Source organism: Danio rerio, chromosome 17, assembly GCF_049306965.1.
Source record: "Danio rerio strain Tuebingen ecotype United States chromosome 17, GRCz12tu, whole genome shotgun sequence".
Taxonomy (NCBI): domain Eukaryota; kingdom Metazoa; phylum Chordata; class Actinopteri; order Cypriniformes; family Danionidae; genus Danio; species Danio rerio.
Window position 1 is genome coordinate 50414587 of NC_133192.1, and position 12438 is coordinate 50427024.

Consider the following 12438-nt stretch of genomic DNA (forward strand, 5'->3'; position numbering starts at 1 on the left):
TCTATTTCCTTTGCAAATATACCTGTCAGTATATTGAATAGCATTGGGCATCATATTAATAATTTATTACATTTTACATACACATTGTACATATCCAACATTACATTTCACATTTATTACAATGATAAGTTCGATATTTTGATGCTTAAAATCTTTTTTTTGTTTTTGACACCAACACATTTTTTTAGTTTTATTTGATTCCACTTGATTGATTTAGTGCCAATGAAAGGCCGCTCACTTGTGTCTGTTCTTTGCAGATCAATGTCCGCGTCACAACAATGGACGCCGAGCTGGAATTTGCAATCCAGTCGGTTACAACAGGAAAACAACTTTTTGAACAGGTAAACATGTAATATTGAAATCTCCCTCATTATTTTGAAAAGCTTGACCAATGATGAATTCCTGCTGTTATGTAAATTGTAAAGGAATAGTTCATTCAAAAATGAAAAAAAGCTTGTTAATTTACCCCTCAGACCATCTAAGATGTAGCAGACTTTTTTTCTTCAGCAGAACATTAAAGAAGTTTCTTTTTAGCTGCTACTTTGAACATTGCAAGTCAATAGTTACCATTACTATAAGAATCACTCACTCATTCAGCTGTAGTGTCTGCTTAATCAGGGGTCGCCCTGATGAACCACCAATTACTATTTACAAATGCACAAACAATTTTGACAATTCACACAAATACTCATACAGTAGAGCTAGTTTAATTTATCCAATTCACCTATATCTTTGGACTTCAAGAAATGCCTCCTGGTCCAGCTGGAACTTAAACCAGCAACCTTCTGGCTGAAAGGCAACAGTACTAACCACTGAGTCACCGTGCTGCCCCTGCAATATGTATATTGTAGGGTTATGAGTATGAAGATTATGAACAACATTATAACCTACAGCCCCAGGCAGACAGTTTGGGATGATGTCCGGTTTGTGAACAAACAGTTCTTTTTAGTGAACTGGATGAACCAGCTCACCAGATTAGGCAGAACCATCTGAAACTATGGTTTGCTATAAGTCACTCAATCAAAACTCACGTTTATACAGTCACTCTGATGCAAATTTAAAGAATTTAAGATACTACAAAGTCAGTTTTTGCAGTCAAAGTCAGTCTCATTCAACTCTCGCTAATATTGAAGTGTGATCAATATATGCAACACACATGTATAATATATAATGACATGTAAGACATACATAAAGCATTCAAATAAAGGGGTGAAATTGAAGTTTTGATGGTTTCTCATGGTTTTCATGTAAAAAGGTGAGCTGATGAAGACTTTATGCACTCTAAAAGCTTTTGTCAAAGTATCCCTAATTCATTATTGGATACTGCAATAGTATAATTGTGTGTACATTACATCATTGTGTGATTACATAAATCAACAGGCTAATCACTTATTTGAACCAGAAACAAAGGCTGTTTCTCAATTCCAAGAATGCAGAGAACAGACTGGCGTTTTCGTGGAGAGGGGTCTTGTCAGGTTAACTCAGAAAGACAAACTCTGGAGACGGTGAAAACTGTGAACGCGTCCTGTGAGAAATGAAAGGTCACATGACCTTCATGCATTTTTAACAGAAATTTATTTAAAAATTACAGCATTCATACAACGGTTTATTGTTTTTCCTTTTTACAATATATAACATACAAAAACTTTACAAATATACGTTGCTCAATACAAATAAAACAGATTTCAATATGAATTTCAGCATATAAACTCCCTTAATTTGTTTATGTCTTTATAAAGATTTTCATTGTGAATGTTTACTATCACCATCTCATTTAGGGAAACTCCTGAGATAAATAGGTTATATCGCTGAACTTTAATAATTAACAGGTATAGAATGTTGCACTTCTTACCTCCTTTGTTCTGCTGCAATCACTTTTGGGACTTCCAGAGTGAGTTCGGTGCTCAAGTCTGCGTCCACGCATCCTCGATATCAAGAACACATCCGGGAACCTTCATGCATCCTCCAGTCTTGCGGTCTTGAGTTTTGGAACTGAACTTTGAAGGTTGATGATGACGTTACACAAGAACACAAGAATGCTGAAGTGTCTGAGACTGTAATGTAATGCAATGTACTGTCAGAAGCTATTACATAACCTGATTTTCACAGCAATGATAACCTATCTATGAGTAACACTTTATGAATGATCCAAATTCAGACCACAGTTTCAGCTAAAAACTCTTCTTTACTGTTCTACGAAAATACATATTGGATGGGTCGAAGCGGAGTAAAATAACACCAAATTTAAGTTTTGGGTGATCTACTCTGTGAAAAAAGTCATGGTTTTCAAACAAAAACTGTAAAATTACAGAAAATATCTTTATGCGAATAAAATGCAAATATATACAGTTGAAGTCAGAATTATTAAACCCCTTTTGATTATTTTTTCATTTTTAAATATTTCTCAAAGGATGTTTAACAGAGCAAGGACATTTTCACAGTATGTCTGATAATATTTTTTATTTATTTATTTATATTTTTATTTAAAAAAAAACATTTGAAGATCAAAATTATAAGCCCTTTTAAGCAATATATTTTTTCTCGATAGTTTACAAAAAGGCCATCGTTATACAATAACTTTCCTAATTACCCTAACCTGCCTAGTTAACATAATTAACCTAGTTAAGCCTTTAAATGTCACTTTAAGCTGTATAGAAATGTCCTGAAAAATATCTAATCAAATATTATTTAGTCATCATGGCAAAGATAAAATAAATCAGTTATTAGAAATCAGTTATTAAAACTATTATCTTTAGAAATGTGTGGAAAAAATCTTTCCTTTAAACAGAAAATGGGGAAAAATTATTTAGGGGGCTAATAATTCTGACTTTAACTGTGTGCATTTTACAGATATTTTAGATGAAAGTTTTATAGAAAAAAGCAGTAATTTGACATTTTCCTTGTTTAAATTAAAAGGTTTGCTTTTATTTTATGTTTTTTTTAAATGATTAGCTTTACAGTTGAATCTTTCCTAGATTATTGTGATGAAACACATTCATTAAAGTCATCATATAAGGGACATTCTACCAGAAATGTACATTTTCACTAATAAAAATGTGACAGGGCCTGACTTTTAAGCTTTTCTTTCTAAAAAAATCATACAAAACAAGCATAAAATCCTACAATTTAATGATGGAATGCATCCATGTTCACTGTCAAATTATGTCCCTTATAGCCTTAAAGGTGTATTGCACGCATTTTATGTTAAATTTAATGCAAATAGGGCTGACAGAAACATGGGGACAATTATAAAATAGTATTTATTTGTAGAATTTATTCATAATTGGCATCAAGGTGGCGCAGTGGGTAGCACAATCGCCCCACAGCAAGAAGGTCGCTGGTGTGAGCGCTGACTTGGTCAATCGCCTTTTCTGTGTGGAGTTCAAATACATGCGGTATTGGTGAATTGAATATGCTAAATTAGCCATAGTCTATGTCTGTGAATGAGTGTGTATGGGTGTTTCCCATTGTTGGGTTGCAGCTGGAATAAAAGCGTCCGCTGCGTAAAACATATGCTGGATAAGTTTGCGGTTCATTACGCTGATTACCCCTGATTATTAAAGGGACTAAGCCATAAAGAAAATGAATGAATGAATGAATTTATTTAAATTTCATATTTTTAATCAATTGATGTAAATGGTAACAACTTAAACTTGCTATTTCTGAAGTTTTTTTTCTAAATTAAAGTTTTTAGCATAACAAAACTGTTGAAGCTGTAGGTTCAATTGGGCTGAGGAGAAGGACAATGACAGGGTTTGTACATTTGTAAAGTGTTTTTAATAAAGAAAAGAACATCTGAGAATTCCTGACATTCATTTAAAGAACGACTCACAGAAATCAACCATCAATCCATTTTAGAATTTTGTTAGGATGAAATACTTTTTATTCATTATATTTATATCAAATAGTCAGGTTTTTTTTTTTTTCTCAAATTAGTCTGTTTATCAAGGCGGCATTTATTAAATGTAAAAAAAATTGTTCAATTGTTTAATATTTATTAAAGTTTTAAATAACTGCTTTCTTATTATTACTCCAGTCATTATTACTTTTATTACAATTTCATTAATAATAATAATAATAATAATAATAATAATAATATTTCTGGAGAATCATGTGATTCTGAAGACTAAATGAAGCTTAAATTTCATCATTAAACCTGGAATAGATTTTTAAATAAATTATAAACTAATTAAGTTATTTTATAGTGCAATAACATTTCACAATTTTACAATTGTACTGTATTTTTGATGACATAAAGGCAGTCTTGGTGAGCAGGAGAAGCTTATTTTAAAACATTTAAAAATCACACGGACCTCACACTTTTAACCGGTAGTGTGTGTTTTTAATTCAGGAACAGATAATGTACGTTTCTGGTAGAATGTCCCATATGTGTTCAAAGAAACCCTGTTATTTTACAGATTTGAACTAACTTACCGTAATTAAAAAATACATGATGAAAGTTTTAATTTAACACTTTAATTGTGGAAGTCTGAAAATAAAAATAAAAAACATAAAACTCATTAAAATCACCTTACAACTTTTATTTATAGCATTTACTATACATTTACTTTAATAGCATTAAAATTATGTACTAACATGTACTTTTTCTCCACTTTAAATATGGATGAGGGGGCGTTTTAATAGTTTCACTTGCAATAGGAAGACCTATAAAAAAATCCTAGCAAGAGGATACACATATGTGCTTGTTTATTAGTATCTACTATTTAAACTGCCACACACACAATATCCTACCACAATGACTCATCAACTTGTAGCAACTTGTAAACTATTTTTAAGACTCTTTTTCTTTTTGTAACGAAACTCTGTCACTAATTGCATTTTGCTTTTGTTAGTCACACCCGAATTCATGCTCATGACTGCCGTCACTGGGTGTAAATCATTTTTCAGATACTGTTAAGATTAGTAATGCTGCACTATCTTATTATGGTGATTAGTGAGGTTCGTGATAATACAGGACATATGGAATATAACGGCAAGGTGGAGAACACCATCTCTGCCTTTATTTGTACACACATAACTGATAAGGAGATGGGTTGGGTGGTGGTTTCCCTCCCTGTGGATAACACAAACTTTTACTGAAGTAGAGATTCTCCCATTGTTTAACCTACAACATAACGTCATGCTTTTTATTAAGTGCTGAGGTGATTCTGTATTGTGTTTCAAAAATGCGTCATATATATTGATATCGCAGCTTTGATTCATTGTGTTGTGTTGGTCACATGCGTAAGAAGCTGAATCTGATCCGTTTTCAGGTGGTTAAGACGGTGGGTTTGCGTGAGATCTGGTACTTCGGTTTGCAGTTCACAGACAACAAAGGCTTTCTGACATGGCTGAAACTGGACAAGAAGGTATTCCTTATCATGTATTTATCGGTATACAAAAGATGTTTTGTGTTTGCAATTTGCATATATAATAAATAATAAATGCTTGATATTAAAATGCTGAATTACAGGGTTCATACGGTTATGGAAAACCTGGAAAAGTCATGGATTTTTGACATGGCATTTTCCAGGCCTGGAAAAGTTTTGGAAAAACAGAAAAACCCACAAAGTTTCGGAAAAGTCATGGAAATTAGTTTAACAAATATCTGTATAGTTGAATTAGGGCAGCGCGATATGGGAAAAATCTGATATTTTTATTTCTGTGATATATATTGCGATGTGAATACAATTTTACCTGATGATTTAACAAGATTTGGGGGGATTTTGTAGAGGAGTAAGTCTAGAATAATATATAACAAATAAATTACAAGCATAGATAAATAAAATATAGTCAAGATAAAAATGAATGAAAGTTTTCAGGGATTCACTATTTAGGTACAGATATTGAATATCTATATCAGATACCTCTCTTTTCACCCTGATGATCCCTCGGTTCCAGCTCGCATCTCCGCCTGCCTGTCAGACATTTCACACTGGATGAAAGATCATATTCTTCAGCTTAACCTCACGAAAACAGAAATGCTTGAAGTTTCTGCCAACCCGACTCTACATCATAACTTCAATCCAGATGGATGGGGCAACCATTACTACATCCAAAATGGTGAAAGAGCTTGGAGTAACGATTGATGACCAGCTAAACTTCTCTGACAACATTTCTAGAACTGCTCGATCGTGCAGATTCTCTATAACATCAGAAAGATCCGACCCTTCTTATCTGAACATGCAGCTCAACTCCTTGTTCAAGCTCTTGTTCTCTCCAAACTGGACTATTGCAACTCTCTATTAGCCGGGCTTCCAGCTAACTCTATCAAGCCTCTTCAGCTGCTTCAGAACGCAGCAGCATGAGTGGTCTTTAATGAACCTAAAAGAGCACATGTCACTCCGCTACTCATCCGTTTGCACTGGCTGCCAGTTGCTGCTCGCATCAAATTCAAAGCTCTGATGTTTGCCTACAAAGCGACTTCTGGCTTTGCTCCTCCTTATCTGCTCTCACTTCTGCAGATTTATGTGCCCTCCAGAAACTTGCATTCTGTGAATGAACGTCGCCTCGTGGTTCCATCCCAAAGAGGGAAGAAATCACTTTCCCGAACTCTCGCATTCAATCTGGCATGTTGGTGGAATGAACTCCTTAACTGCATCAGAACGGCAAAGTCACTCGCTGTCTTCAAGAAACGACTAAAAACTCAACTATTTAGTCTCCACTTTACTTTCCAATCTGCAATTGCCTCTCTGGCTCCACCGCTAACTGTTTTAAAAAAACAACAAAAAATTGACTAATGTTTTGCTTCTTACATTTTACATACCTGAAACTTGCCTACAGCACTTATTCATTGTTGCTCGTATAGTTGTGTAAATTGCCTCCTTGTCCTCATTTATAAGTCGCTTTGAATAAAAGCGTCTGCTAAATGACTAAATGTAAATGTAAAAGAATAATCAACACTGCATAGTCTTCCTTGTATATTATTTATTCTTTATTCAAATTTCAAAACAAGTCTTGTGGCCGGATGTTTTAAAATGTGAAATGTTCACACAGTCACAGGCCTTAAAGGGACAGTTTACTCAAAGATTAAAATGTACTCACTATTTAGTCACACTTCACTTGTTTCAATACTATAGAAGTTATTAAATTAGATTCTTTTTGTGTTCATTTAACAAAAAAAGAAAAGTGTTTGAAACAAGTGAAGGGTGTAATGTAAATGGTAAGGAATATTTAGGTGGACTATCTCTTTAAAAATGCATGCAGATGATAAACCTTTACTCCATTATGATTAAACTCTATATTAAACTATACTCACATGTTTGCAAATCCTGCAGTGTGATTATTGCGGATGCACACATTGCGATATTGATGCAGAAACAATATATTGTGCAACTTGAATATAGGTTAGTTGTCTTTACTTACTTTCTGTTTTTGGCAAAAAACTTGCTCTCACATAGTTAGTGCTGTGTAAGCATTATCAAAATTAATTTTACATAAGATATAAAAACAGATTGAAAGAAAAAATAGATTGTTGCGTGCTCTATGATATGCTGTAATACATTTAAACGTCATTGTTTTTCTTAATATTTACCATGTATATATAGACATTACATGAAACAATACGTCATGAAAATGTACTTGAAAGTTCTGGAAAAAGTCTTGGAAAAGTCATGGAATTTTAGTAGTAAAAATGTGTATGAAATCTGTAATTAATGTTAATACTGTTAAAAGCATATTAATAATATGTTAATAACATTTTCAGTGATAGTTTAAAAACAAATGTTGTTGTTTAACTAGTCACCTATTGTTTATCAGACATTACAAAGATTTTAGCACTGACATTTCAATACAAAAACAACAACAAAAAATACAGCTTGGCTCTTGATGATACATTAAAGTGAAACATTCAAACTATTTGTAAATAAAAACCTGATAAAACTCTGATCAGAAGTAAATAGATCAGACTACTGTAAATTAACATTATTTACAACATTACAAGCTTTAATCTAAAGGCAGGGCAACATTTGTATTTAGTTTAATTTAGAGCAAAACCTATTTCCCATTTGACATGAATGACATCTCAAACTGTGACGTGATGAGGAGGAAATTAATATAGCTTGTTTAATTTAGATTTTTAGCCTCCCAAAAAATAAAACAGATTAGAAAATCCCTTTATAGTCTCATTAGGCTGGGCATACACCGTGCAAATTTGGTCATATTTTGAGACCTGTGGATCTTTTCTTTGAACCAGACCAAATTTCATCTTTGCAGTGTGTCGTTTGTCATGCTGTGTAAAAGGGGAACAGAGAGGGTGCTAACCTCTCCTAATCAGCAATTGGATGATTATTCTGACATGTCAAAAATTTGGTCGAACCTTATGAGGGAATCACCACATTGATTCAGAACTTCGCTCTATCTACAAAAACAGAACCACACTTCTGGGTTCATGGGAGTGTGTTGGTGCAATATTAAATGATACTGTCCTAAATGCACAGAAACAATTTGAGTACGATATTCTGTTTATATATTTGCAAGATTCAGAGAAAAACAAAACTTGTTGTGTTTTTTTAAGTTCTTTCTGCCCTCCTAAACTTCACACTCCTTCCCATTAGGTGGCGTGAGTACACATATACTGGTTTGCCAACAACCAATGAATGAGAAAGAAGAAGGAGATGTGTTGCGCTGTAGATTGATACTGCAAAATTTGGTATCGGGACAATATTGGTAATACCAATACCGATTCCAATACCGATACTTCTCTTTTTTTTCGATTGAATTTTGGCAAATGTAGCAAAAGTATCACATCAAATCTTTTACAAAATGAAACAACTTTTAAGATATTCATGTTAATGAACAATTTTTGGAAAGATAATTGCTCAAAATAATCGCTGACTCTGTAAGATTTTAAAACTTCACTCCCTATTTTGACTTTTTATCTTTTGGAAATGTTGTAGTACCAGCTGTTATGATTATTTGCCTCTTTATGATAAATAGTTTGTTGTAGCCTTTATTTGTAATTTACTTTGAATAGAAGCATCTAAGAAAAAAAAAAAAAAACTTGAAGGAAAAAGTCCTTCCATTTGAGGTTTTTATAATAGGAATAGGAATAATATAATAACAAAACATCATTTCTTTCCTAAAACATCTTTGTCTTTAAATAAATATTAATACATTTAAAGCAATATAAAGCAACCAATGCACAAAATGCATACTGGAGAACATATATAAGTTTTTAATTTAGTGGCTAATTTGTATGAATATTTGGGTTTAGGGGCAGGGTTGGGTGTCACACCTCCTTTTTAAAATCTTACATTTACATACATCGTACATTAGCTGCTAAACAGAGAAAACGTAAAATAGTTACATTTCAGGCTGTTTAAACCACATTTTTACATACACTTATATCCTTTGATGATCCTTTGACATTAGTATCATTTTACACTGAAGTAGCAATCTCGTTAGGCTATATCATTCCGATATTAATATCAATGTTGGTATCAATATTAGATTCAATCCGCATACATGCATAGTGTTAGCAATCTAGTTACTGCCGAACCGTAATTTTCCTTGTCAGTGTTGTTAGTAATCACATGGAAATCGCAAATGGAATCGTTCATGCCCAGCCTTACAGTACGAGATCACTAGCAACCACTCAAAACATTGTAGCAACCACCAACAACACCCTAAAAACAACACAGAGAACAGCTAAAGCCCACTGAAACCATCTTATCAATGGGTGTGGACGTAGTGTAGGTGTTCCTTTACTATTTTATTACTGTCACATTGAGTACTCTGAAGATTCACTCTCTGACATGTGATCACGTCTTTTTTTGATAAGCATGTATGCTTGCAATGCATATTTGAAAGAATTTAGATTATTGCCTACTCCGAAAAAAAATATTCATGAGATTTACTACATTTTTAAGGTAACTGGTTACAAAAATTTATATGGGCTGAATTTAAACAGCCAAATTAAGTTGAACATTACTAAATTTAATTTGGTTGTTTAAATTCAGCCCATATAAATTGTTTGTAACCAGTTACCTTAAAAATGTAGCAAACCTCATGAATATTTTTTTCAGAATAGGCAACAATCTAAATTCTTTCAAACATGCATTGCAAGCACACATGCTTATCAAAAGAAGACGCGATCACATGTCAGAGAGTGAATCTTCAGAGTACTCAATGTGACAAATGTAAATTCAATAAAGCACTTTTTACACAGTTTAGATTCAGTACTAAAAAAACATGTTAATCTGTCTTTATTAATTACAATTTCCACTCACATTAGAATTTGTCACCCCATTATTTACATCTAGACTTTAAATCAGTGTTTACCCCCTGCTATAAAGTTTTGCTTTCACAAATGTTTTACAAATGCAGAGATTTTCATCAGAATCCAAAAGTGTTGTAAGATATACACAAAATTAATAACATTCAGCTTTTTAAAATGGTTTGCAAACATCATTTTTTAAAAAGTAATTGTTTTAGTAATATAATCTATATATTATACATTCGACGTTCAGTTATTCCTTTTTCTGCTTTTATAGGTGTCCTCTCAAGAGGTGAAACAGGAGAACCCTCTGCAGTTTAAGTTTCGGGCCAAGCACTACCCTGAGGACGTGTCAGAGGAACTGATTCAGGACATCACAAAAAAGCTTTTCTTCCTGCAAGTGAAGGAAAGCATCTTGAGCGATGAGATCTACTGTCCGCCAGAGACAGCGGTGCTGCTGGCCTCGTATGCTGTCCAGTCCAAGTTTGGAGACTTTACACCTGAAACCCACAAAACAGGATACCTGTCATCTGAGCGGCTCCTGCCACAGAGGTGAGTGAAACTATTTAAAAGCATTAATCCCGTGTTTGTTTTCTATTGACTCTCTTGTGCTTTCTAGTGCTTATTTTTTGTCCCTGGAGTTTAATTTCCTAAAAAGTTAGTTTCCAACCCCGCTTCATCATAACAATTGTTGCTGATGATATAAACAAGTATTTGATTAAGGTTGGTGCCAAACTTCACATGAAGGTTGCAACAAAGGCTTGTTCTGAATATTAACCCCTATATACAGACCGCAAAGTATGTATGCATTTTGTTTTTAAAATGAACGCTACGGGGCGGTACCAGCTGACTGCTTATCTCAGTGTGGACAGCTTTTCTACTGTTACCGGTTAGGTTTAGGGAAGTGAGTGGTTGCTGGTTAATCAGTGCTTTTTAAAGGGCCATGAAACCCCCCTATTTTGGTTCAATCAGAACTTTATCAAAAAATGCTTCAAGATTGTAATGTGTTTGTAATGAGGCAACAAACACATGTAAACTGCTGAAGTGTTTAATGAACATTTATGCTTTGTGTCACATCACTTAGCTCTTACTGTTATTTTGCTGGAGTGAAATGACAGTAATAAACTCATTTGTTTATGCGGAGGTTGATATTAATTCCTCCCTTTGATCTTAAATGTCATCTAAATGCATTTCTGTCTGGCCATTTTATTTGTAGTATAATTATAATTTAATTATAATTATAATTAATTTAATTATAATTCAAGTCTTTGCCTTGATATTTTCATTTTATTTTCATTTTTTTATTTTATACGGGTGCAGCACTTTTGTATTGTTATATTTATTACTTATTTTATATGTGATTCTGTGTAAACGATAGAGTACTTGACCAGCACAAACTCTCGAAAGAGCAGTGGGAGGAGAGGATTCAGATTTGGCACGAAGAACACAGAGGGATCCTCAAGTGAGTGTAACTACAAACTCTCATTTTCCCATCAAGTTCAAGTCACCGTTCATGATTATCACCTCCTTAAATGCTGCTTCACCAGGGAAGACAGCATGCTGGAGTATCTGAAGATCTCGCAGGACCTAGAGATGTACGGCGTCAACTATTTCGACATTAAGAACAAGAAGGGAACAGACCTGTGGTTAGGAGTGGACGCTTTGGGGCTGAATATCTATGAAAAAGATGATAGGTGAGCACTTTTTTGATCCTTCTGATTTAGACGTAATGTCAGGAAATAGGGTTATTAGGGTCAGTGTGGCAGCTGTCATGACTGGGCGGTTAATGACCTGTCCAAACCAACAAGCCAAACAAGTCAATATGAAGGCATGATGCTCATTATTAAGAGGTCATTGCACTTTAGGAGTAATGGAGCACAATATTTCTGATTGTTGACAAACACACATGCACACACACACACAGTTTGTTTTTGTGAATTGTAGGGGCATTAGGTTACCTGGGTTTTTATACTGTGCAAACTGTATTTTCTATTGCGCTGCCTATAAATCCAACCCTTACAGGAAACTGTGTAGTTTTACCTAAAAAACACTTTAATTTATAATTTATTCATCAGCAGTGTCCCCATTCCTGTGTAATACCCATGTTATTATATATATATATATATATATATATATATATATATATATATATATATATATATATATATATATATATATTTGTACGGTGGCTAAGAGAGGTTAACGTGCTGCAATTTAAGAAA

General features: G+C 33.6%; 1 protein-coding gene across 1 annotated transcript in view; it reads left to right on the forward strand.

Moving 5' to 3' along the window:
* Positions 1-12438, forward strand: part of ezra (ezrin a) — a 36495-nt gene that overhangs the window by 9482 nt on the left and 14575 nt on the right. The window contains 5 exon segments of the mRNA NM_001020490.1: positions 258-341; positions 5274-5369; positions 10494-10768; positions 11595-11678; positions 11764-11910. Of these exon segments, the coding sequence (NP_001018326.1) occupies positions 258-341; positions 5274-5369; positions 10494-10768; positions 11595-11678; positions 11764-11910 (686 nt within the window).